A 24,047-nucleotide genomic window follows, 5' to 3' on the forward strand; every position below is an offset into this window, starting at 1 on the left:
AAATCAAATAATATAAAACACCGCAGGTATTGAAAAGAGTAAATTTTACTAAAACATTGGATTACGAGCTAAATATAAAATTACCGCAGATACTAGCAAGAACATGTAAGTATATGAGGTAGGTAAGCAAGGTACACCGGAATTAGGCCTTGCAAGCAAGAGGAACGTTTAAGGGTTCGGTAAAGGTAACTGACTTCTGGCTGAGATCAGGTTTGGCACCCTTATTGATTCTGTTTTTCAAGGCCAGCGAAGTTTTGTCCTTCTTCATGCAGTGGTATTGATAATCTTTCGATTTTATCTCGGTAGCCTGGCAGCCAGGTGCGCAGGAAGGCACATAACGAATAGTAAAGCATATCGTGTGGTCAGTCTCCTTTATGTGAATATTCATGACGGTGCACTGTTTGCTTTTAACTTGTTTATGGTATCCCCAGCTTGATTCCTCAGTATCTTTTCGTCCAGATTCCTTGTCGCTGATCACGTTGCTCAAACGACTTCTCTCTTCGCGTACGCAATCGTGGTCCGTCAGCAATTTCGAGTTCTCCAAAGACTCACCCTCGCATTGCTCCTTGGTCAGAGCGTAGCTGGCGATGAATTGCTGGGGTTTTCGAAGAATGCAACTCCTGGGAGCCGTAAAGTCGTTGGTGGACTCCCCATCGTAGTTACCACAGAGACCACGAATGGCTTTGCGGAATTTGTCGCCCGCCTACGAATTTCGATATATCATTAATTACACCGTTGATTTTTTATTTAATCAGATGTCGTTTAATCCGTTGCTGTTCGCGTATCTTTCGAATCAAATGTCAGAAAATGATTAATTCCGTCCTTAAAAATTCCGTTTTTAAAGCGAAATTATTTCCTTGGTATGCGATCTGCTCAGAAAGCAAGGAGATCCACTTTTTATACGTTTCTAAATGTTAGTATAGAACCGTATGATTAATTCTTAATTTTTCAGAAACAATTATAGAAGGCTAGAAGGATTAATGGCTATCTACGGCGGATATTCGAGCGAGAAATTAATTTCAATCTATACTTTGTTATTTACCTTCATCATCATACGTTTTCCATCGTAAATAAGCGTCAGTTCGTATTTGTCAGAAACCAAACCGACAGTGTAATCATTGACGAGGAAGATCTCGTACAAGACCTCGTCGTCCTTCCTTTCCTGCCAACTCATGTCCTTAGTTACCTTGATGAGCTGTTCGTTCACGAAAATTTGTACTTGGGTCGAAGTAGGTAAAAATTTGATCTCCTTGTCACCAAGTAAAACTTTCACTTCCCTCAGTCCGTTTTCCAATTCACGAACGAGGATGCTCACGCTGTCGAATTTGTGCATATGTATCTTCTCGTCCGGATTATCTGGGTTCACTCGAGGATACGTGGTCATGACGACGTGCCAGCAGTTGCCTAATCTCAGAGGATACTCATTGCTATCGAATGTTTGCGCCCTGGTGCTATCCAATATACAGGCGGCTGTAAAAGTGAGATAAAAATATATTTAGATATTCACTTCGATGTAACAGTTTTGATCGATAAGAAAAATTAGTCGACATTGTAATAAAAATAATCAATCAGATCCACGTTCCTTTTCCTAGTGGAAGTTCACAATTGTTATAATTATACTCACGTTCGTCCTTATTGTACAAGAGGTTTTGAATATCCATGTCCTCATCTGCAGCCATCAGGGCGTCCGCCGCAGTAATTTCAAAAGCAGGCAGGTCTATGTCGTTGATGTGAATTCTCATAGTCGGAGTAGAGATTAATAAGTCAGCTGTTTCCAAATCGTCGGTCAGATTGGCCGTGATGTCGATCTTCTTCTTGCCGGCGATCTTAGGATTCAATAACTCTGTGTGAACGTCCGCGTATTCTTTCAAATAATCGGCGTTTATTAGGACGGTGAGAGCCTTGGTGATGAAATTCACGATCGACGGCGATTGGAAATCCATGGAGACAGCTATTTGATCAAGAATCAGAGAGATCGCAGCAGCATTTTGACAGACTCGGAGGATCTTGTTACCCTGATCCATTTGTTTCTCGCAGATTTTGATCAAAGATGCATTCTTGATCCGTTCCCTTAACTTCTTACTCTGGGTAGCTTCAATGTTGATGTTTAACTGTTCACCAGTGGAACAGACCTTTCCAAAGCGCAAATCTGCATTAAATTCTACCTTAGGTTTTAATTGAGAGACCTGATCGTAGAATACCGTGTTGTCTGGCGTGACCTTCGTCTGGGAAGTCGTGCAGAGTTCGAACAAGTTTTCAGAGCCCCAATATACCAGCATTCGTCCTTTCTTCTCAACTTCGCTGTAGGACGTGGCGATGGTTATAACGTTCACGATACTCTCTTCGCTTGTCATTGGAATTTCTACTTGAATATCTAGCACCTGTGATTTGGCCGATTTAATACCCTTGGCAGCCTCCTCCATCCATTGTTTCCTACGAGCTTCGCTGTCAGGCTTCTTGTCAGATGGCTCCAGGGCTGTAGCTTTGGGTGTCCACAGTGTAGTGTCTGTAGCGGCGGGTGTCAGTTCCATAGAGTCATACGATACTTTTAATACGAATGGTGCTATCTGTTCGCGTTTCAGATTCAGGAAGATGTCTATTTTGCGGTAGTTGTTGTTATCCGAGATCCACGGAGTCATAGCAGCTTTTAACAAGTCATCGATGTCCACGTCAAGCCAGTTCTTGTAGCTGTAAGATTCGCCAACTTCCAGGGTCATTTTCGCTATATCCCAATTTAGGATAGTATCGGAATAGATATCGTCGGGAAGTAGTACTTGCGTTGTTTTCTCGGTGAGCAGAGGACGTAAATTCAAAATGTCGTGACTGGCGACGTATGGAACGACGCTATAATGCAATAATCGTGCCGTGTTTTCTCCCTTCAATGGCCAAATCTTTATTTCTATGCTGTGCTTAGGAAGGTCCACGTCCAGAGTCAGCTTCATTGGTAGGTAAAGGTTATAGTCCAGATCGACGCCGGCGATGTACTGCCGGTGCTCAAACGGCGTGACGAAGCTAATTCTTCCTTGAGTCTTCATTGCATAGAGTATACGAAAATCGGTTTTCGATTTGATAGTCTTTAAACTCTTCGCCTCGTTGCTGATATCTCCAGTGATCTTGAGAAGCATCGGTGTTTCAAAACTGTAGACGAATGGCAATCCGGTTTCTGTGGGGAAGCCGTATGTTACGTCGTAGGATCCTAATTGGTTGATGAGCTGTCCTTTCTTTTCGCCTTTCATATACACGAGCAACACTACAATTGCAAACGATACACGATTAACATACGATTTCGTTAAAATAACCTGAATCTTGGATACTATTAAATTAGTAGAAACGTCAGAAATACTCTGACCTTCGCAAAAAGTAGATAATCTTGTTATCTACGAATAAAGAATTATCTACAAATCGCTTCGTATTTAATGAAAAATATCGTTAAAACGTCAAATATTTAGAAACACTTACATTCACGGAATAGAGAGAGGGAGGTCTTATCGAAGGAGGAGAACTTCATTCCATACTTCCCGTTCCATATTATGTTTCCTTCCAGAGGAACAGGTTGGTCAGGAATGATATTCAACTGTTCGGCGATCTTCTCAGCCGCCAATCTGATACCTTCCTTCTCTTCCGGGTTAGTGCTCAACTCCAACAAGGACTTAATGCTCGAAACCATGGTTACCACTTCGAACGGAGGGAACTTGAAGTCTCCGTAAGAAGAGTACACGGCGTAGTATATAGCGTTAGGAATCAAGCTATCATCGTTGCCAATGTACCTCAGCAAGATGTAAGAAATGATATTCCCTCTGTTCGTGAGCCATTCAGTGGCGTATCCGCGAGTATAATGGTAACTGTAATCCCTTGGACTCAGTAGATTCTTTGCAATGCGAGCTTTCTTCGCCAGCGTTAGATATTCGGGGTTCTTCAGGTCCGCCAGGCTCTCCAGAGTCGACTTCACGGCCGAGTTCACGTGCTTGTTCTTGTCGATCTTGGTAAATTCTGCCATTCGTTGCAACATGGTTAACGAAGGATCGGTCGTCATCAGAATGAAGACAGCGGTGCAACGCACTTCGTGTTCTTCCATGGTGTTCAGATAGATCTTGTACAAAATCGAACGCGCCAATTTTGGAAAATTTCCAGCCAGTTTGGCCATAGCTGAGACCATCAGCGTCCTCTGGAATACCGTCACTTCTACTTTGCCTTCCAGGTAAGGCTCGAGAACGGGGAGAATCTTCGGATGACCGATATTACCCAAAGCCACGATGTAAGTCTGAATAACCGTGCTTTGGCCACTTTCGACGGCTTTCTTCAATTCCTTCTCCAAGTAGGGGATGTAATATTCGGTAACTGCCTGATCGTGTTTGGACGTGAGACGACCGAACGTATGCACCGGATAGTGATTGTGCACGCCTTTTCTGCTCACTTGAGCGTTATAGACCAACTCGGTGAATGCTATGATCGCCGGGCCGCTGATGGCTAGATCGTTCTTCACTGTCTCACCTATAGCTAGGTTCTGGAAAACGCAAATTCAAGAAGATTCAGTACATCGTAAAACATCATTGTTACAACTGAAAATTTCATATATTATGAGTTAATATTATCACAAATCAACTTCGTTTACGATAGATACTCACGAAGAACTCTCTGATGTATTCAGCAGTAGGTGCACGAGCTGTCTTGGGAAGTTTAGCCAAGAGATTTGCAGCTGTCTCGGAATCGACTTCCTTCGTCTCGATCCAGTTCTTGATAACCAGGAAGGCTGGTCCAGTTCCAGCTTGAGCGACAGCGGATTTCAACACGTTCCAAGCGTTCTGTTTAGGAACCAGAGTCTTGTCCAACGATTTCAGCTCGTTAGGAGAAAGACGTACGTCCATATCGACTTGTAACATTTGCTCCTTATTCATCGTACGAAGTAGATTGGTCAGGATCGTGAACTTCTCGAGAATTTGGTTTTTATACACGTCGTTCGGATCTTCCATCTCGTTGGCCATTTGGGAAATAAGTTCTTTGCTTTTCGCTACAACGTCCACTTCATCAGATTTTCCAATATATTTGCCGTCATAGCCAATTAATAGGGGCGACAAAGGATTCTGAGGAGCATCTTCCATCGTGGGTTTAGGCTGCCAGTAATTGTCCTCCTCGCTGCTGGAAATCGAACTGGACGAGCTGGACGATTCAGATGAAGTGCCTCGAAGATTCAGATCCTTCGTAGTTTCTTCGCTCGAGCTAATAGAACTGATGCTATCCGAAACCATCAAATTATCCGAATCCTCGACTACTTTGCCGACTCTGCGTTCCTCGGTATCTGAGAAAGGATTGCTGTAAGTGTAAACCAGGTTGCCAGTGGATTCCGGAGAGTTAGGTTTGGGCAGAGGACTCGTAATTTTTTTCACGGTAGCCAAGGTTAGATTCATCCTGCCGGCTACCAACGCGTGTCCATGGTCGTAGAATTTTGGGCTGATGTACATTATGTTGTTAGTCACCGTCGATTGAATGGTGTAGCTCTTCAGCGTTCCTGAGAGGATGATTCTGCTCGTCGCAGATTGCTGCAACATTGAAAATCTTGTTTAACATCACCTATACCGTACATATTATATCGATACTCTTCATAAGACAAATAGAATCAAAACCACCGAGATACAATGTATCGTCGGTTCTTCAATCGAATAGTTTCGCGGAAGAGGCCTGCGTGGCCCTGGCCACGAGCGGTTGCGGAACACGTGCGTGGTGGAACAAAGACAAAAGACAAAGGGATGCTACGGGAGAAAGACGAATTAACAGTCAGTATTAGTTGAGAAGTCAGAGAGTGTGATTCGCGTGAGAAAGAGCGCTGGAACCGTGGTGACGAGAGTTGCAAATTAACTATTTAGTTGTCTTAATCATAACACGTTATTGTATTTAGTTCACGTTAAACAACCATCGTTTTCTGCTTAACCAACTCCTGTTTAATCCATTTTAAATAAACTAATTGTAGTAAAGATCCTACAATACCATTATCGATATTCATCGCCTATAAACGATCGAAGATCTGTGTTTCCTGTGTCCAGATATAAGAAACGCAAGAAACGTTGTCGACAAAGAAATAGTTATTTCTAGATCGTTCGTTCCATCCGAATTTTCCATTTTCACTCTATTACTCTATTAAGGGGTTAACATGGTTCAGGGATTGGCACAGAATTCCGACTTTCTATCAAAATACCGTCAAAGATACTGTCCGGATTTTAACATTCCTGTAATATCATCAACGATCCAAACTACTCACCGAGAAGAATTTTCCATTCTTATTGGACCCAGCTTCCCAATACCTGTTGCCAGTTATACCAAACTGATAGTTCATCCTCTGATCACATTTGTCGAAGTTCTTCGATTTGCGGACTTCAATATTCTGTCCATCCCCCTTCAACTTCGGTATAGGAACCAATTCTGGTTGAGTATGGGCGATTTGCTCTGGCAGCGGCGTGATATCGTAAAGAACTTCGCATTTTCCGCCAACTGAATCTTCCATAGCTCTGAACATTCCGTACGGTTCTTGGTCGGTTGGAATCTGCGTATCGATCGATCTTTGCGCGTTCTCACCCAGGGTGTCCACTTGCAACTGGCTAACGATACTCTTCAGGATGTTCACCTCCCAGGTTGGGATGGTACGATCCACGACGATGTCCCTGATCACGCCATGTTTCAGCCTGATACTGAACGGTTTACCAGAAAGAGGCATGTCACGGAGTTCCAACATTTGGTCAGAGATCTCAGTGTCCCAGCCTTCCGGTAAAGATTTGAGGATTTGAGCATATTGACTCTGCGACACCTTCGCAGTTAGCAACTGAGGATCTTTGACTTGTATCGTGAGTAATGCTTTCATCAGGATACCGGCATACTCATCGGATAATTCATCCAAACTGACAAGTGTTCGACTTCGTACAAGATAAACGTATTCCTTATCGACATGCCAGCCATGATCGTAGTCTGCTGAAGCTATTCCCGCTGCGGATACGTAGAAATTTTCAGCGTTAGCTTCGGTTGATTGAACGTAAAGAAAAGAAACGGAGAATAGCGAATGAGACGTGATAAATCTTGAATCTTGACCATTTTGGGGACTGACAAATTTAATTTATTAAATAATAAGTCTTGGTAATTTTAGGGAAAGAGTAGGGAAATGAAACAAAGAGAAATTCCTGAATGATTGAAATTGAAGCGTACGTATTCTGAGGCAGAGAAATTGTTCGCGATGTAGAAGTTTTTTATCGATATTCCGCGTGAAAAATATCTTTCTCTAAAATTAACAGTGGAATTATCGGACCGCTGTTTCTGATAGGAATTTCGCAGATTTACGATACACGGTATAATTTTTGAAATGACTTTTTGTAAAGGATGGAAACAAAGGTGCTTGTATTATTCATTTCTGCGTATGAAGTATTTTTTCTTTTTTATTCTTCTGGTACAAGTTCTATAATTCAATCGTTGATAATTATATTCTCAATGACAAAAAATTAAAGCAAAGAATAATTGTTAAACGATTAGAACTGAATTTTCAGTGTCTCGAGATAGAACAGATTTGCCTCATTTCTGGCATTGCAAATAAGAATTTTGGAATATACTGCGTTCTACATGACTATCAAATTAATTACAATTTATGAAAAAAGTTCAAGGGAGAAAGAAGATCGATGAGAAATAAGATGGAACAATTGATGGGGAGGTCTGAGTAGAATCTTCCACCTTTACTTACCAAGCAATAACACCGTCAGTGGTAGCCACATATTGAAAGCCGCGGACATCGCCCGAGAAAGTAACGTTGGATCGCTTTCAACCTCCAATTTATACTTTAATCGTGCCAACGTAAGCAGCTAAGAAAATGTCCGTGAACTTCTTATTTTAATCTACATGCCACTCATTTCCCCTATCTATGTTTTTTAGTGTCTGGTGTGTCTATTAGAATAATAACCACCAGATCAAATTTTATTATCTGTTAATAACTCTGGCGTTAAAAAAATAATAATTCCGATATCGATTCCTTTCGAACTAATCGTTTTCCTCGTTAGAAACAGTTGTAACGAAATATACCTAATCGATAGACATGAAATTTGACAACATTTTTCTTCGCAATTCTCAGTTTGGATCTCCGGCTGACTTGTCATTTCATAAAGCATTTCTTCCATTCTTATTAGGTTGTGATATATGAAATATATCCGGTTTGTAATATTTATCATATTCCAGTGAATCTTGAAACTACAAAACTAGTACATCTACAAAAATGGAGATATTTATTGAAAAAGAAATTTTAACAAATTGATAGAATAAGATTTAACATCTTCTATCGTTCTGTCTTGATAATCTCATTTGCTAAGTTAGCTGAGAGTTTAAGTTTACGTCGAAATATTTTACGATGTCCTTTACATTAAAAATTCCTTCCTTCTAACGAACTTTCCAGGAATTTTCTAGAATGCCTTTTAAGTTAAAAATAAAAAAGAAAGAATCATTTCCTGCGAAGAAAATTAATCAAGTGAAAATAATATTTTGACCAACATCTTTATTGAGATTCAAATGTTATTGTGATATAAAGCCGTGTCGTGATAACGTAACTCCAGAAAACGCTAGATTTGTGTTCATAAGTAATGCAGTTGGTCATAATATGTAAAATGCAGATGTGATTACACGTGGGGTCACGGTTCATATTATATTTACGGATTTATGGATCTGCGGAATTATAATTATTAAACAATAATCAATAATCTCCATTAGTATTTATTACTAATCTCCTGGTGTTCGATCTTTGATTTTACAAAAAAGCTTGAATGTCAAATAACGAAGATCGTAGTCAACAATTTTAACACAGACATTGAATTTTCTTCCTTGTATCTGTATTTACTTGTACTTGTTTCTTTCAACTATCTCGCTAGTAGCGGAAGGAATAATCAAACAAATGAATATGTAAAAATATAGTATATTTATAGTGATTATATTTATTACAATATATATATTCTAAAGTATTATTAATTCAATTTTATACTCGACGTTTAATTAAATCTTAATTGTAGTCTCATCTCTCTCTGTTCACCTGTAATTCTTTTTATACACATATATACACGATATTCTTCAGAAACATGCACAGCATATTTGTCAATAATCATTCAGCTCACGAACAGTAATATCTTAAATATAAGGCACACGGCCATCGTGTTTTATAAATATATTATAATATAAAGTTCAGCTTAAATTAATTGTTAATTAGCACGAACAAGCAACGGCTTCCCGCTTGAGCATGTGGTGTTATCCGTTTCCACGTCCATTTTAGAGATCGTCGCCTTCAAAATAGTCGTCGTGGGCTCGTACTTCTAAAAACACATAATTAATTAATTATCAAGAATTAATAACCACCTAAATTTTGGAAATTGTAAGGTTCGCTTAAAAATATTTCTATCGTGTCTGTTAATACGGAATCACGTGCGAAGTGAATTGAAAAGATCGTTGAGTTAATCGAACAAGAAATATCTAAAAGACTTTCATGCAAAATTACTATCTAGAAAAATTATTGAAGAAATATGTAATTAACGGTTCACTGGTTATCGAGGCACATGCAAAGTGGCGAGAAGAAATATCGCTCATCCGGATGAGATACGACGATCTCTTTGCAAAGTCAGACATTTTCATTCAGAGAAACAAAGTGCATTTCGAAATGTTACAACATTCTGCATTCAGTTTCCGATCGAAACGTGTCTACGCTTTCTCGCTCAAACGCAACATAATTGCTTAATCTACGTTATCATTCAATAAGAAAATCTAGAAATTACATTCACAATTTCGAAACATCTTAACATGCAGAAATCCTGCTCTTCGTTCATTCATTTTTCGTAAGTTGTTCGCAACTCCGCTTCTAAAATCTCGTCTAGATATCTCTTCTAATATTTCCAACGACTTATAACGTTTTTCCATTCTAATATTCTAATATTCCAAGTTTTAATTCCAATTAACATTTCCAATTAAAACTCCAATTAACAATCACCTTTTCGACGCCAATGTCCACTTCCTCGAGAACTTCGTCTAAAACAGACACCAAGTGATTTACATTCTCAATCGTGAATACCATCGGCGGTTTCAATTTCAAGATATTGTCGTCCGGGCCATCGCTGCTTATCAAAATCTTCCTGTCCTTCATCCTGGTGACCACGTGCTTCGCTTCCGTCGTCGCTGGGCTTCTCTCGATCCTGTCGCGTACCAGCTCGATACCCGCGAACAGTCCAACACCTCGTACGTCACCGATAATTTTTCGTCGTTTGGCCAGCTTCCTCAATTCCATCATCAGATGATTACCAACCTTCAAAGCGTTCTCTTGAAGATTCTCTCGCTCGATCACTTCCATCACGGCATTCGCTATGGCGCAGGACACTGGGTTTCCCCCATACTAAGATTCGACAGAGGACAAATCGTAAGTGTTTCATGGTTTTTAATTTCATAATGTAAAATAAGTAATAATAATGATTATTATTATTATTATATTCTATAAAAGAAGGAAAGTGTCTGAATTCGTCGACCCGTAAACGATAAGGTTTTCTTACAGAGAAGAATGCGAAAAACGAAGAGATTTAAGAACTTTGATATTCACCGTATTAAAGTACTCTATTCCAGTGTCTTTGAAGCTTCCAGCAATGGCCGGGGTCGTAATCACAGCTGCCACAGGATGTCCGTTACCCATGGGTTTTCCTACGGTGACTATGTCCGGTATAACGTCCTCGCCGTAAAGCTGGAAGGCCCACATGTGGCTACCAACCCTCCCAAATCCGACTTGTACTTCATCCGCGATGCAAACACCACCGGCTTCTCTAACGTGTCTGTTATTTTATGCAAATAGTATTAACGAAACTGAAGGTAGGCCAATTCCAACAATTATATGAACTATGTTAAGAAATTCGACGCTGATAGAGTAACATACTCACTTGTACACGTTTCTGAAGTAATTCTGTGGTGGCAGAATTTGCCCACCGACAGACATTAAACTTTCAGCGATGAAAGCGCAGACTCCCTTGCCTTCGTTCTTCAGATTCTGACAGATATCCTTCACATCATCGGCGTACTTCACGCCCAGATCTTCGTTAGGATGGTCGATATCGCGATACTTTCCTCGATAAACATCCGGGCATGGTGCCTATAAATAATAAATACGAGAAGCTCAGATTAAATACCGAACATAGATAATTGGCATCCAAACATTTTTGAAGTATAAAATTTCAATTATTCTCACGAATACTTTTTACGATTATAAATATAATAATAATAATGATGATGATGGTATTTATTGTTTATCAGAATTTACGTCTATTAGAAGAATTTTTTTTTTTGGCGCAACAAATTGGTTCTCTTAGTATACATTCTTTTATCTTACGAACAGAGCTATTCTAAAGCTATGGAATGCATTGAGCACATGTTATACGAGGTGATAACTTTTTTGCAAAATTTATCAACGTCTTTTTCGAAATTAAAGTCATTGAAGAAGGTTCAACAATTTAATTAAACATTATTTAGATTATCTAGGCTACTGTTGTTATTTAGATTGTTTTAGATATATTATGAATTCAGATATTTTTTCGAGCAACTTCAGTATAATAATAGTAATTGACAAAACTTTCTTACCACGTGAACCCAGTCTTTTTTGCCAGGCCCGTTCGGTTTGTTGAACTTGTACGGCGAAATATCGATCATCGAAGTCAAATGGCCATGATAAGCACTAAAAGCAAGAAAGGACAACGTTGAACGACAATTTATTTTCAGCCACCTCAGCACTCTCTGTCAAGCTCACTATCAAGCTCTAACTCTAAGCGTCATTTCACTGTAATCCTCCGTACGGCAACGAGGTCATCTTATCCGTTTTTCTTCGACACGTCCTGAAAATGGTCATTCTCTTCTCTTCGTGAAACTCTTCACTTCACTCAACGATGTTCGTTATTAGGAAAGACAACAAAAAGAGGAAGAGAGAGAGAGAGAGAGAGAGAGAGAAAGAGAGAGAACAACACGATTCGCGAAATACACGTTCGCTTTTCACGTTGTTTCAGCTTGCGGAAGTATCGATAACAAGGCAAAAGGGAACGCTGATAGCTCGATGACGTAAAATTACGTTATCAAAGAACCTGATGTCGTGAGGCGAGATGCATTCGCAACGCGTCACTCGCAAAACAAATGATGAACGTTGAAGACGCTGAGGATAGCGCAGCTGCAAAGGGAACGTGAGTGAATCATGAAACTATCAATGCGTGTTCACCAAGGTATCGTCACATGTTCATTGCTGAAACTCGATTAATCAGGTTTCTCCAATTATTAGACGCGCGATGCTTGAAGAATTTTCATTTAGGGAATTATCATTTATAGCAATTGTATCTAAAATTTCTTGCTTTGATTTTAAAGTTCCAAAGAAACTTGCGTTTTCTATATTCCGAATAAATTTGAATTTTCTCTAATTTAGGCTCCTCTTTTTTTTCTTGCAAATGTTAGATTTTGTTATTTCGGTTTTTAAGATTTAAAGCAAGGTTTGGGATAAATTTTCATGAGCTAAATGCCAAGTTTGATATTTCTACCTTCGCAAGCTTTGAAATGAATTCCATCCCCTGAACGCTTAAATTTGAATCTTCTATGTTTGCAAGTACCGAGATGAATTTCACCCTTCAAATATCAAATTTCAAATTTCCATCTTTCGCGAGGTCTACAATAAAATTCCACCTACTACGTATTTTTTCAATTAAAAAAGAGCATTTAAAAGCTTCTTAAACTATTTTGAATCGTGACGATATCATAGTGCACACGGCCACGGTTTTAACAACGTAATTTCACTTGTCCAGCTATCGAAGCTCGCCTTGGCCCACTTCGTGTCACAACACACCCCCTCGATTCGCTTCTTTTCTATCGACAACATTCGTCCCTGCTGTCGCCTCTCGGCTTCGCATCTTTTCTATCAGGATATAAAATTACTTTTTCGTAGATAAGTTCCGATCCATATTGCTCCGCTTCTTGTTGTGTGGCGTACATGTGGCACGTACATGTCACCTAAAACGACAATAGCTTTATGTGACTTCGTCGACTTTGTGCGTGCACGAAAATTCGCCGATCGATCATGTACAACTTCTTTCGTTGTCTCGTCGCATCGCGTTGGCCACGTTGTTTGTATCTTCCAAAGCGTTTTCATTTGCTGCAAACAAGCAAAAAAGAAAACCCACACGATTAGTCGGCTGTCGAGTAAAGGAACGTAGTCTGCCTGAGAGAAATCATCGTAGCCTGAAAAATCATCGTGTTCCTATCGCCTTCGTGTTATTCTAGTCGCATCGTATGGCTACTCACTGAATTTTGCCCCGATCAGAAAGGGAAAACGAAGGCTACCTGCAAATGGTCGAGACACGTTTTTCTCACGAAAGAAACAACTCACAGTGATTTTCGACTTCTTTTTTTGTTCGAGGGTCACATATTTAGTCGGAAAAAGCCAAAAGCCTGTTGGACAACGACGATTTCGTTTCTCATACAGTTCTCATTCGACCATGAGAAGAAAAATGTTTCACGAATTTTCAGAAGATTCATTTTTTCAAATATTCATAGCTCTTTCGAAAAAGATACGAAAAATTACTGAATATACGAATATTACAATAAATAACCGAATATAGAAAAATTTCTATAACAATCGAATGATAATTCAGTTAATGAACGAAATCGTCACGTTTGTCTAAACGCAATTATCTAAACGTAGATTATCGCTAATCTACGTTTTTTCGGAAACAGGTAAATACTTTTTATGGCTGATTGCTTTAAATGCGACAACTTACTGATCTAGAGTGATAATATCCTTGTTCTTGGTATGCGTCTGAGCGAGACGAAGCGCGAGATCGTTGGCCTCGCTGCCCGAGTTTACCAAGAAACAGATGGACAGTGGTTCCGGAAGAAGCGAGGTCAAACGACGCGCGCAGATTACCAGATCGTCATGGAGGAAACGGTTGTTGGTGGAGAGCAAAGCCATTTGTTCTTGGCCTGCGCGCACCACCGTTGGATGACAGTGACCCACTGTAAAATTTATTTATTTATCCCTATTAATTCATAGAAAATTATATTTCTTTATTATCATTCACAAACTTATATTTCCTTTTCTTAGACTCGTGTGTATGAAGTTCTTTTAATCTGAAGCTTTCAACGTGCATAGATTCGTTACAAACTTACATACATGCGCTATTTATCTAATTTAAATAATTTCTATACGATTCTATGCACAGTTTAGACAAGAATTAGTCAATTCATTTATTCTATTTTAGTCTCTATAAATTATCTATTTAGGGCAATTATTCTTACGAGTTAAAGCTTCTTAAATTTAAAAAATATTTTAATATATTAATATCTTTTTCATACCGTGAGCAACATTGTTAATACAGTCCAAGAAACGATTGCCTCTCTCATCGAACATGTACTGCCCTTCGGCTCGAACAATTTTCAAAGGGTTCGATTTATAAAATAATTTGCACGCTTGCCTGCAAAACGATCGATTCGTGGTCACACTCGAAATGAATATTATTCCATATGACAACAGCGATAAATAGGAACGCGCGATTAACATGATATTTACCCAATATATCGCTCCCGCAGTCTAATCGTCTCAGATTTTGGCATCTGTTCCAATGATTCGGCCATGTTCGAAGATGATCTAGTATGACTTCTTGGTTAAAGCCTAAGAAAACATAATAACAGTTTCATTAGTGAATAATGTATTATATAGAGGAGAATAATTCACAAGTAATACAAATAACACAGATTAGGGTAAAATGTAGATAAATCATAGGAAGATTTAATTTCGTGAAAAATGAAATGCTATTTATTGAGAAATCTCCTTAGCCTTCCTATATTTAGAAATTAATATTACAATATGTTGAAGGCACATAATAATCATTTAGAAGCACGGGTATCGGCCATTTCCCCATAGGATAAGTAATTTTCCAGCGGCTGATAAGTGCACGTGATTGCTACGTGGAAGTAGTATTTACACCCATACACTCTTTCAACCATAGTCTCCCATGCCACGAGATTTAGCAAACATATTCATATCGTCAGTTTGTAATTAGAAAAATTACAAATTTAATACAGACTTTTGTAAAATAAAAATTGCAAAATTTTGAATCAATCGTGCAGTAACAACAGACACAAGCATCAATGAAACGTCTCTATAAGCGAATCGCAAGGGAATTGGTGTCGCACGTGTCGCAATAGAGACTTGATCTTCTCGTTCGGTAGCGTTTAACGTTCTTAAGTTACTTGAGATGTACGAAATTAGCAAAGAAGAAAAAGAGAATTTAGATCAAGAATCTTCTGTCACGTGTGTTTTAAAACGACCGCGATAATTTCTGACGATAGATCAAATACTTGCTGTCTATTATCTGAGATTGATCAAATATTCATGGTAAAAACAAGGTGTTTATTTTAAGATTGGCAACAGATATTTATCTTTTATGGTCTTGGAGTCTCACAATTTGTAGCACTTTGATATTTCTGTATGATTTTTGTCGCCAATACTAGGCAAGAACGATATTATCTCATAAATTTTTGTAATTCAAAATTACATTATTACATTACATTGCATTGCAAAACTCTAAAACGTGTCACCTTTAAAACAATCAAAAGCAAACATACAAAAATAAAAATAAAATGAAAACAAAATAAATAGGAAATTTCCTGTATACGAAACCTTCACCCAAAAGATAGAGGTCAATATATACGCCACCGAATATATCAATAAGAAAACAAAGAACAAATTTGGCAAACCGTCCAACTATCCTACCCCGCGGCTTCGAATAGCTACGAGGATCATGCGGTAGCTATATACGATAATCACAGGAAACACATAAAGAAAAAAAAAAAACCGAGGAAAAGATCTCGGAAGATCATCGCTAAACACCCACACGCAGCACGTACGGAAGAGCAGAGTCAGTGTGATCGTACCTGAACTCGAGTATAATCGGAATGTGTTACGGCCTCTCGGACTTCTGAATGCAGTCGTCAGCTGAGTGCCGCGACCTACTCCGGTGACGTCATATATAGTGCTTTGCTCATTGTCCGTCAAGAGTGGTGGGGGGCGAGGGGATGCGCGCGCAATTACCTCTTATCCCCTCCACTGCGCAGCACCGCCGTGGCGCGCGTAACTTAAGCGAAAAGAGATTTCGATCGATCAAGATATTTTTCCTCTTCCTTTTTAAATGTCCCTTACATTTAGCGTCCCATTCCCCGTATCTCGTGCGTATTCTTGCAAATCATCGCCGAGTAAACAAAAAGATAGTGATCGAGAGAAGAAAACTTGAGGAGGATATCGCTATTTGCACTGAAAGTGGCGGACTGGAAAACTGGGGAGAAAAATAGACGAGCGTAGAAGCGAGCGAGATTTTTAATTCTCTGGCGAAGATCGTTTTAAACTATTCTTTTTAGAAATCTTTAGGTTAGGTTGTTCGAATAGACTGATCGATACTTTTTTTTAAATAAAATGGAGTAACGCAGGAGAGTTTACTGTGAATAAGTAAGATGGAATTTAAGAAATAATAAAAAAAAGGAAAGTATAATATTTCATTAGAGCTAGTAAAGGCAAAGCGAAATTCTACTGAGAGTATATTAAAAAATTACGCAACGGCGATGTTGAACGATTACGATGACCACGAGCGAGAAAAAATGTTGCGCGATACGTTAAATTTAGCAGTCGATGGTCATTTCGATAGTGAAAACCGCACGTGCTCGAAAGAATTTTAATAGAATTCTACATACTACAATGAGTAGTAAAACCGAAATAGAGGGTCATCCCCTTGACCGTGAGAAATAGAGGCGCAATAGAACTGACATTGAAAATAATACATGTATCGGTGATTATTGAAATGGCCCGGGTTTAAAATCTAAAAATAAAATGATATTTATTTTGCGGAACAAATTATACTATAATAATCTGTAACCATTTTTGTAGAACTATCGGACTGTGTTGTCGTTAACACAGAATTCAGTTCATGAGTCAAACGCAGAATTTTGTGTATCTCGACAAAAAAAGAAAAAGATATGACTTAGGCCATTTTCATAATCATCGACGCACATAAGATATACTACTGTGAATAACAAAACGAAATTATCATGGTTAGCAAACTGCGTATGTTAATTATGCAAACAGAAAATTTCCTAACTATCACTAAGAAAAAAAACACCCTTATAAACGTCATGAGAAGACTGTAAATATTTATGCAAATTTTTTCAAAGACAGTCATAAAAAGTGTAACTCGCATATACGGAATAGTATGTTGTATTTCCTAAATGTCATAAACCTAGGCATTTATCTTTTGCATTTACGCTCATTGTGACGTATTTTTACATATTTACGTTCGAGATAAATACAGAATTTGCCTAATCATCAAGAACAAAGAAACAAACGCATTGCATCTCGCAACTATAGCAACTTCGCTTCTCCTAACCGCGATCGATTGCTATTAATATTGTTGTATCGATTGCTTCTATTATTATCGGATTGTTATCATGTTACATAATGTGGTATTATCATGTATATCATGTATGCATAAAATTTGATTGTCGAATAAAATAGAATACGTGTTTATCAAAATTTTGGATAAATATTTCCAAGTATGCACTCGATCAAATTTGCAATATTAACGTCTCGATGGCTCTGATGTTTTTAAGTATGCGCCTATAGTTATTAATCCTTGTTAAAGAGATAATTAATTCTTGATATAGCGATCCATTCTCGAACCAATTTCTTGTCCAGTTAATTTTCGCTAAAAATAGTAAATGGCTAAAAGTCTTCAACGTAGTAACGTGGTAGAACGATGTCAATAATCGTTGTTGATTAATAATTATTATTATCGCTTTGAGAACTAGATTGTACTCTGTTCAAGTATGCACTCGATCAAATTTGCAATATTAACGTCTCGATGGCTCTGATGTTTTTAAGTATGCGCCTATAGTTATCAATCCTTGTTAAAGAGATAATTAATTCTTGATATAGCGATCCATTCTCGAACCAATTTCTTGTCCAGTTAATTTTCGCTAAAAATAGTAAGTGGCTAAAAGTCTTCAACGTAGTAACGTGGTAGAACGATGTCAATAATCGTTGTTGATTAATAATTATTATTATCGCTTTGAGAACTAGATTGTACTCTGTTATATTGATTTTCTTTCAAAATCACGCGATAACGATAACAATAACGTGACTTAAAACGTTTTTATAAATAAAAAAAATGCAATTTCTTTTTCTAAAATTCCTTCGAACGGTACAACTTCCTCTCCGAATTTCCTTCAACTCCTAAAGTTCCGCACTTAAAAAAGAAAAATGAAAATTTCTTTCGTTATCTCTCAGAATCTCAGAATATTTACTGTACCTTCGAGATTTATTTTCAAAATATTGAAAGTATCTTTCTTGAGATATCCTTATCCGCTTCTTTCCTCGAGTTTCGCTCGTAAAAGAAGAGCATTAAAAAATTTCTGCCACCGCCTCTCAAGAGTTTGACCTTTTACGATACATTCGAAATTTAACTTGTTTCTTGATTAGCCAATTCACGTGACTCTAAAATGTCAGTGACATGTTAATAAATTATATGCGTAGGTCGTACGATAAAACCTGCCTAACGTTGGTAATACCTTTGCAAGTGCGGTTATCATCGCGAAACGTGTAATCAAACGCGATTTTGTTTTATGATTTCGATTCTGAAACCTTCAACCGCAAATTCTCGTCAATTTCAACGGATTCATCGATCAATTATTTTGTTAAGAAGCGTATCAGAAGACCCGTACGAGTAACTTCAGAGATTTTATTTCTTCAGATCAAAGATATAACTCCAGATAGGGTTACAATTTTTCGTTTACGTTTTCGAATACGAGAAAAAAACGTATCTTCTAATATTTGTCACATCGTGATACAGTATTTGCACCTAGATTAGCCGAGTAATCAGATAACTTGCTGGCTCGACGAAAACATGTAACAAATAACGTCCACTTAATCTTGCTGTTTTGCAATGGAAAAAATCGTGGATTAGATTACGTAAATTAGGTTTGTAAGTAAAATTACTCGTCTCAACAATAGCACTATCAATCTTTAATAATAAAATAATTTATTAATAAAGTTACGTGTAATATAGCATACTCCACTTTGTTAATGGTATTTATGGTATTTATCAATAACGATAATTTATGAACTATGTCACCTGTTTAAAACATTATTAATAATATCAGTTCAATCGCTCAATCGTATATTTTCAATGAAATGCAGCTACGTACACGCGCGTAAATCCTTTATTTAAACAATTTTCAATGTGAATTAAATGACTTACCAAAATAATAATTTTGCAAATATGTATAAAAATACCATGGTTTGGAGCTTGCTCGCAGTGAGAGTCACTGAAACTCTATGGCTATTCATAGTTTCGTACAAAGCAGGCCAACCTCGTGTATAATAATCGCCTGGCATTGGCACGATGACTGGAGCCCCTTAAACGAAACTGAAAACATTTGGATTCTTTTATCTTAATCTCATACACCGAAAATATTTCTTTCTCATTATTTTGTTTTTCTTCACGTCATAGTTAATGTCCAAGCGCAATTTTTCTCTCTAATCGTTGTTTAATCTCATAACGATTATATATCTTTCTTTTAAAGATTAGGATTATTAGATACCTTTATTTAGATTCTTTTCGTCAAGATTATCGATTCTCTGTTTGCTGGATCGAGGTTTCTAATGGAAAGTTTCTCGATCATCCTCATCGCTATCGTTGGTCGTGATATCACTACAGAGACGAACATGAACGATTCCATTCATCGATCGTATGTGCGAATCATCAAAAGGAAACAAAATCAAGCCGATTCGTACAATTTTCCCGTTCCTAGTCTTTCTCGCTCTATTTTTAAATGAGTCTTGTTCCTTGAAATGAGCTTGAGTCTTTACGAAAAAAGATTCAACTGAATAAAAATGCACGGCCGATCGACTTATAATTAGTATCACATTCGATTGAATTTCTTTGTACTTTAGATAAAGATATCTTGAAACTTTTTCAACTGGTAAACTTATGGCAAGACGTTGTGTAACAACGTGAAAAATCTCCACGTCAATATCGAGCGAATGCATTTTTCGAAAGTCTCTCTCGCGTTACACTTTGACGAATCGCCTGCTTCTACTCACAACATCTCGGAAACTTTCCGTCGTTCACACGATTATCCATGCGCTTGTTTTTTAATCGTTAGTCTTATCTACGCGCCACAATTCGTAATTCGCGATCTGTCTATTTGAAATTCGCATGCTCTTACGCAGGTCGTGCAACATGTGTATGCGACATACGTCAGAGAAGAAAATTAGGATGCAAATGTATCGGGACAAATTTGAATGCAATACCAGTACATATTAAGAGAATGTTAATAGATGGTATTTTTCTTCTTGAACATGGCATAGCAAAGATATCTTCATAGAAATATTATTGACGTTTCGATGAAAATCGTATTGATGCCACTATTATCGATCTACGTAAATTTTTATCTATCTGATCCTGACGTTAGGCACTTTGATGCATCAATAATTCTTAAACAATTTTACAATTAACAATATATAATAATAAAATAATACACATAAAAATTTAGAATAAAATTCTTTGTAACTGCCCTAATTAAAAAAAAAAGTAATAATTATTCATATTACTGCTCATTCCATATACTGCATCGCTTATAGAATGAATATTAAAAGTACTATTCGTAGGACAAAATCACATAAAAAGTTAATAAAATCTCGAAGAAACATCATTAGCGAAACGTCATCGGCATGCGACTTTGCTAAAAAAAAAAAAAAAGGAGTTGACTTTTCTCACGTTTTTCGACGTTTTCAACAGTAAAATGGAACTGTGACCATAAGATGGGATATCGTATGATAATGGAGACTCACGCACGTGACGAACGACGATCGCAAATAATGACGCGACAACACGAGGAAGAATGCGAACGGCGACACGTGCTGCACGTGGACGATAGTGTTACATGCATGATTGCAGGTATCACGCAGCTAATCCGCTGATAACTGCCGTGACCAGCCTCCGCTACTTCGTTCATTGTAAATAGGAACACGCGTAACTCGATAAAAGTCCCTTGTATATGAATGCCGACTGAAGCGGAAAAAGAAACGCGATACTTGTGATTAAACTGTCGCCGTTTATCAATGCAATTTTCAAAAATCTTTTCTAGCCTTCAAAAATTCGATAGTTAATCTTAGAAATAGTTATTATCTTCGTAATAAAAATACTTTCCTTCCTACCGTTATTTTCTAGTCTCTTTCGAGGAATTTACAAGAACATGGATTTTAAATTTTCAATTGGAAATGATAAACATTCTCTGGTTAATTATTATTCATGTAATCAAAACAGATACGAGTACATGTTTAATGAGAAGTATCCCATCAATCTAAAATGAACGACTCCTAACTATTCCTCGGTTAAAGTATTTTTATTAGGTCGTTCGAAAAGTTTCTTTCGTTTTATAAGGAAATAATGGATGCACATTTTTCGTTTTATATTATTTTATCGAATTACGTATGATCCATTTTGTTCTATCAAAATAAAAATCACAAGGTTCGACAGATTAGGTTTCATGTTTGTCTAAAGATGCATCGTTGTAAAAGACGTGTTTGTAAAAAAAAGACTTTTCCGACAGCCTAATACTTAGCAGAATAATCAGTATACAAGTATGCTTCACAATTGTATCATAGAATAGCACAAGAGTATTTAATTTCCGCTGTGAATCGTTATTATGTTTGACTAAAGAATTCTCTAAACTAGGCCACTGATAAATAATCTAAGCGTCTCTAAAAACAAACGTTTGCTATCATAACTTACGTCGCTGAACGATGATTAAATAATTGTGTAAATTTCCTAAGGGAACTAAAACGTGGTCGTTAATTCTGTTCATTTGCCAACGAACATCGAGTAAGAAAGGATACTCTGAGCATGTTTCTTATTAACGAACAAATTGTTCCTTTGCAATTGTAAAATATTTTACAAATATACGATCGATTAATTGAAAGTGGCAACATTTATTCATCATTTATCAATGGATATCACGAGCTGGTATCCAGTACGGATGTTCAAAGATTCGTTTCGCGTTGATTTCTAGATGGCATGCAAATTGCAAATTGTTTCGCAAGATTTCATTGCTTAAACGGCGCGTTCCCCGTCGAGATTCTACATTCAGCTTGCGTCAGAGATCACTCGGACTATCTGTTCATTGATAGCACGTTTTTCGAAGATACGGACGATCGAAAGCGGAATGAACTCGCAATGAACCGCGCGAAAGGGTTGCGCGTTTTTAGAGTAGTGAAAAATGGATATTAAACATTTACAGAATATTTCGAAAGATCGTAAAACCGTTAGAAAGATGAATTTATGTTATTCAATTCGATAGGTGTCTTTCGATTTTGAAATCTTAGATTCAATTACACGGAATTTAGATTAATTCCGAATTGTTTAATTAAGAAATTTGAGTGTAAATTACATTCGAATTTCGGAATTCGAAAGTTTGAATCCTAACATTTTCAGAATGTGAATCTAGTTTTTAATTAATGCGCTGTGAATTTATCGGTCGTAAGTTCACGGAAATCTTCAACTGGTGACAATAGGATTATATCATCCTATGAAGGATGTTACAGCACGATTACATCATACCATAATCTTTCAATAACGCTTCAATTTATTGATAACGCATAGCAGAGACTGATAGTTAGGGGAATAGCTAGTTGACAGGGAGTTCAATTGTTCACAACCGTGGATTCTCCGCTCGGGTATATTACCATCGTGGAATTGTACAATTCACTGAATAAATTATGTTCAGGCCTGATATAACTGTCAACTGATAAGGTTATTTTTGAATAAAAAAACGCGCACTTTTAAAGCCACGCATAAAGTGATTTACTTGAGATAAAATGTTCAATTAACAAGTGGATATAATTGGTAATTATCGTAATTAATGTTGTACGAATTAAACAACTGTTTACAAATAATAAAAATAAGCAACAAATAATAAGTTTAAAAAAGAAAAAAAAGTGAATTTCTGCGATCGCAGTCGGTAGGACTCGAACCTACGCTCCCAGAGGGAATCTGATTTCTAGTCAGACGCCTTAACCACTCGGCCACGACTGCTTCGATGGATACTTGAAAAATATAATAAATATAACAGTGTTCTTTATATTTTAAAATGAAAATTTTGAATTTTGTTTAATCTAATTATAGAAGCTAATTCATCCATTATGTCAATAGTGATTCATTGTGCTGAATGAGTTATTAATTACTGAAAATTTATGTTCTTATATCTTTTACATCTGAAGAAATATAATTGATATTATCTTCATTTTTAAGAAAGCTATTAACAATTAATTGTAATTTTATATCAAGAATTAAAATTATTAAAGCCGTTACACCTCTGAATATGGATTTAATGAATAATTTTTTAACAGCAGTATATACTGAAAAAATCTATAAATTCTGTATCATCATCGGTTCATTACCTACGAAATTTTATGTACCAAGTCATATTTCGGATTTATGTTTTCTCACTTTCCTGTTACTAATAACCTTATCAAGCCATCACCATTAAACACTTAGTCTTTCTTTATTCGTTGGTAATTACTTGTACCAGTCGAGGACTTAGGGCTTTTACCTTCCCATAACTCTCTATTTTAGTATGTATTTGTCGAGTCATAACCTTTCATAAAGATTTATTACCTGCTATGGTCATTGGATAAAATCCCTGAAATTTTAATGCGGCACCTAAGGTTCCTATGGATTACATTCTTTCTAGCCCAGAATATCGAACAAAGATGAATGACAACTACTTTGATTTATTGAACGATGGTCAGTTTGGAAATTTATTTAAAAATAAGGTAGTTGCCATTCATCTTTGTTCGATATTCTGGGCTAGAAAGAATGTAATCCATTGATTGATTTATTGAACGATGGTCAGTTTGGAAATTTATTTAAAAATAAGGTAGTTGCCATTCATCTTTGTTCGATATTCTGGGCTAGAAAGAATGTANATCCATTGAT

General features: G+C 37.2%; 2 protein-coding genes and 1 non-coding gene across 3 annotated transcripts; all 3 read right to left on the bottom strand.

Moving 5' to 3' along the window:
• Nucleotides 1-27: 27 nt before the first annotated feature.
• On the bottom strand, nucleotides 28-7,847 carry LOC122566491 (vitellogenin-like). The gene is made up of 7 exons (XM_043723812.1): nucleotides 7,715-7,847; nucleotides 6,254-6,972; nucleotides 4,626-5,537; nucleotides 3,460-4,504; nucleotides 1,625-3,250; nucleotides 1,043-1,470; nucleotides 28-703 (listed from the first exon to the last, which is right to left on the bottom strand). The coding sequence occupies exons 1-7, from the start codon at nucleotides 7,761-7,763 to the stop codon at nucleotides 143-145; spliced, it is 5,340 nt and encodes a 1,779-aa protein (XP_043579747.1). The 5' UTR covers nucleotides 7,764-7,847; the 3' UTR covers nucleotides 28-142.
• A 1,066-nt stretch (nucleotides 7,848-8,913) lies between these two features.
• Nucleotides 8,914-16,094, bottom strand: LOC122566530 (alanine--glyoxylate aminotransferase 2-like). Its single transcript, XM_043723930.1, has 9 exons — nucleotides 15,940-16,094; nucleotides 14,573-14,674; nucleotides 14,359-14,477; nucleotides 13,785-14,019; nucleotides 11,614-11,707; nucleotides 10,920-11,128; nucleotides 10,589-10,814; nucleotides 9,989-10,387; nucleotides 8,914-9,320 (listed from the first exon to the last, which is right to left on the bottom strand). Exons 2-9 carry the CDS (start codon nucleotides 14,635-14,637, stop codon nucleotides 9,210-9,212), a joined length of 1,458 nt encoding a protein of 485 aa, XP_043579865.1. The 5' UTR covers nucleotides 14,638-14,674; nucleotides 15,940-16,094; the 3' UTR covers nucleotides 8,914-9,209.
• A 6,968-nt stretch (nucleotides 16,095-23,062) lies between these two features.
• On the bottom strand, nucleotides 23,063-23,144 carry Trnas-aga. Its single transcript has one exon. It is a non-coding gene; the product is annotated as a tRNA-Ser (tRNA).
• Between the last annotated feature and the right edge of the window lie 903 nt (nucleotides 23,145-24,047).

This window comes from Bombus pyrosoma, linkage group LG4 (genome assembly GCF_014825855.1).
Source record: "Bombus pyrosoma isolate SC7728 linkage group LG4, ASM1482585v1, whole genome shotgun sequence".
Lineage (NCBI taxonomy): Eukaryota > Metazoa > Arthropoda > Insecta > Hymenoptera > Apidae > Bombus > Bombus pyrosoma.

Excerpts from the sequence above, each read along its gene's own strand:
- LOC122566491 (XM_043723812.1), bottom strand. The coding sequence starts at position 7,763 with ATGTCCGCGGCTTTCAATATGTGGCTACCACTGACGGTGTTATTGCTT. Across the intron at positions 3,251-3,459 it reads CCTCTCTCTATTCCGTGAAT|TGTTGCTCGTGTATATGAAA; the intron begins GTAAGTGTTTCT and ends TTGCAATTGTAG. Across the intron at positions 704-1,042 it reads GAAAACGTATGATGATGAAG|GCGGGCGACAAATTCCGCAA; the intron begins GTAAATAACAAA and ends CGAAATTCGTAG.
- LOC122566530 (XM_043723930.1), bottom strand. The coding sequence starts at position 14,637 with ATGGCCGAATCATTGGAACAGATGCCAAAATCTGAGACGATTAGACTG. Across the intron at positions 11,708-13,784 it reads GATATTATCACTCTAGATCA|TGCTTATCATGGCCATTTGA; the intron begins GTAAGTTGTCGC and ends TCTTGCTTTTAG. Across the intron at positions 11,129-11,613 it reads AAAAAGACTGGGTTCACGTG|GCACCATGCCCGGATGTTTA; the intron begins GTAAGAAAGTTT and ends TATTATTTATAG.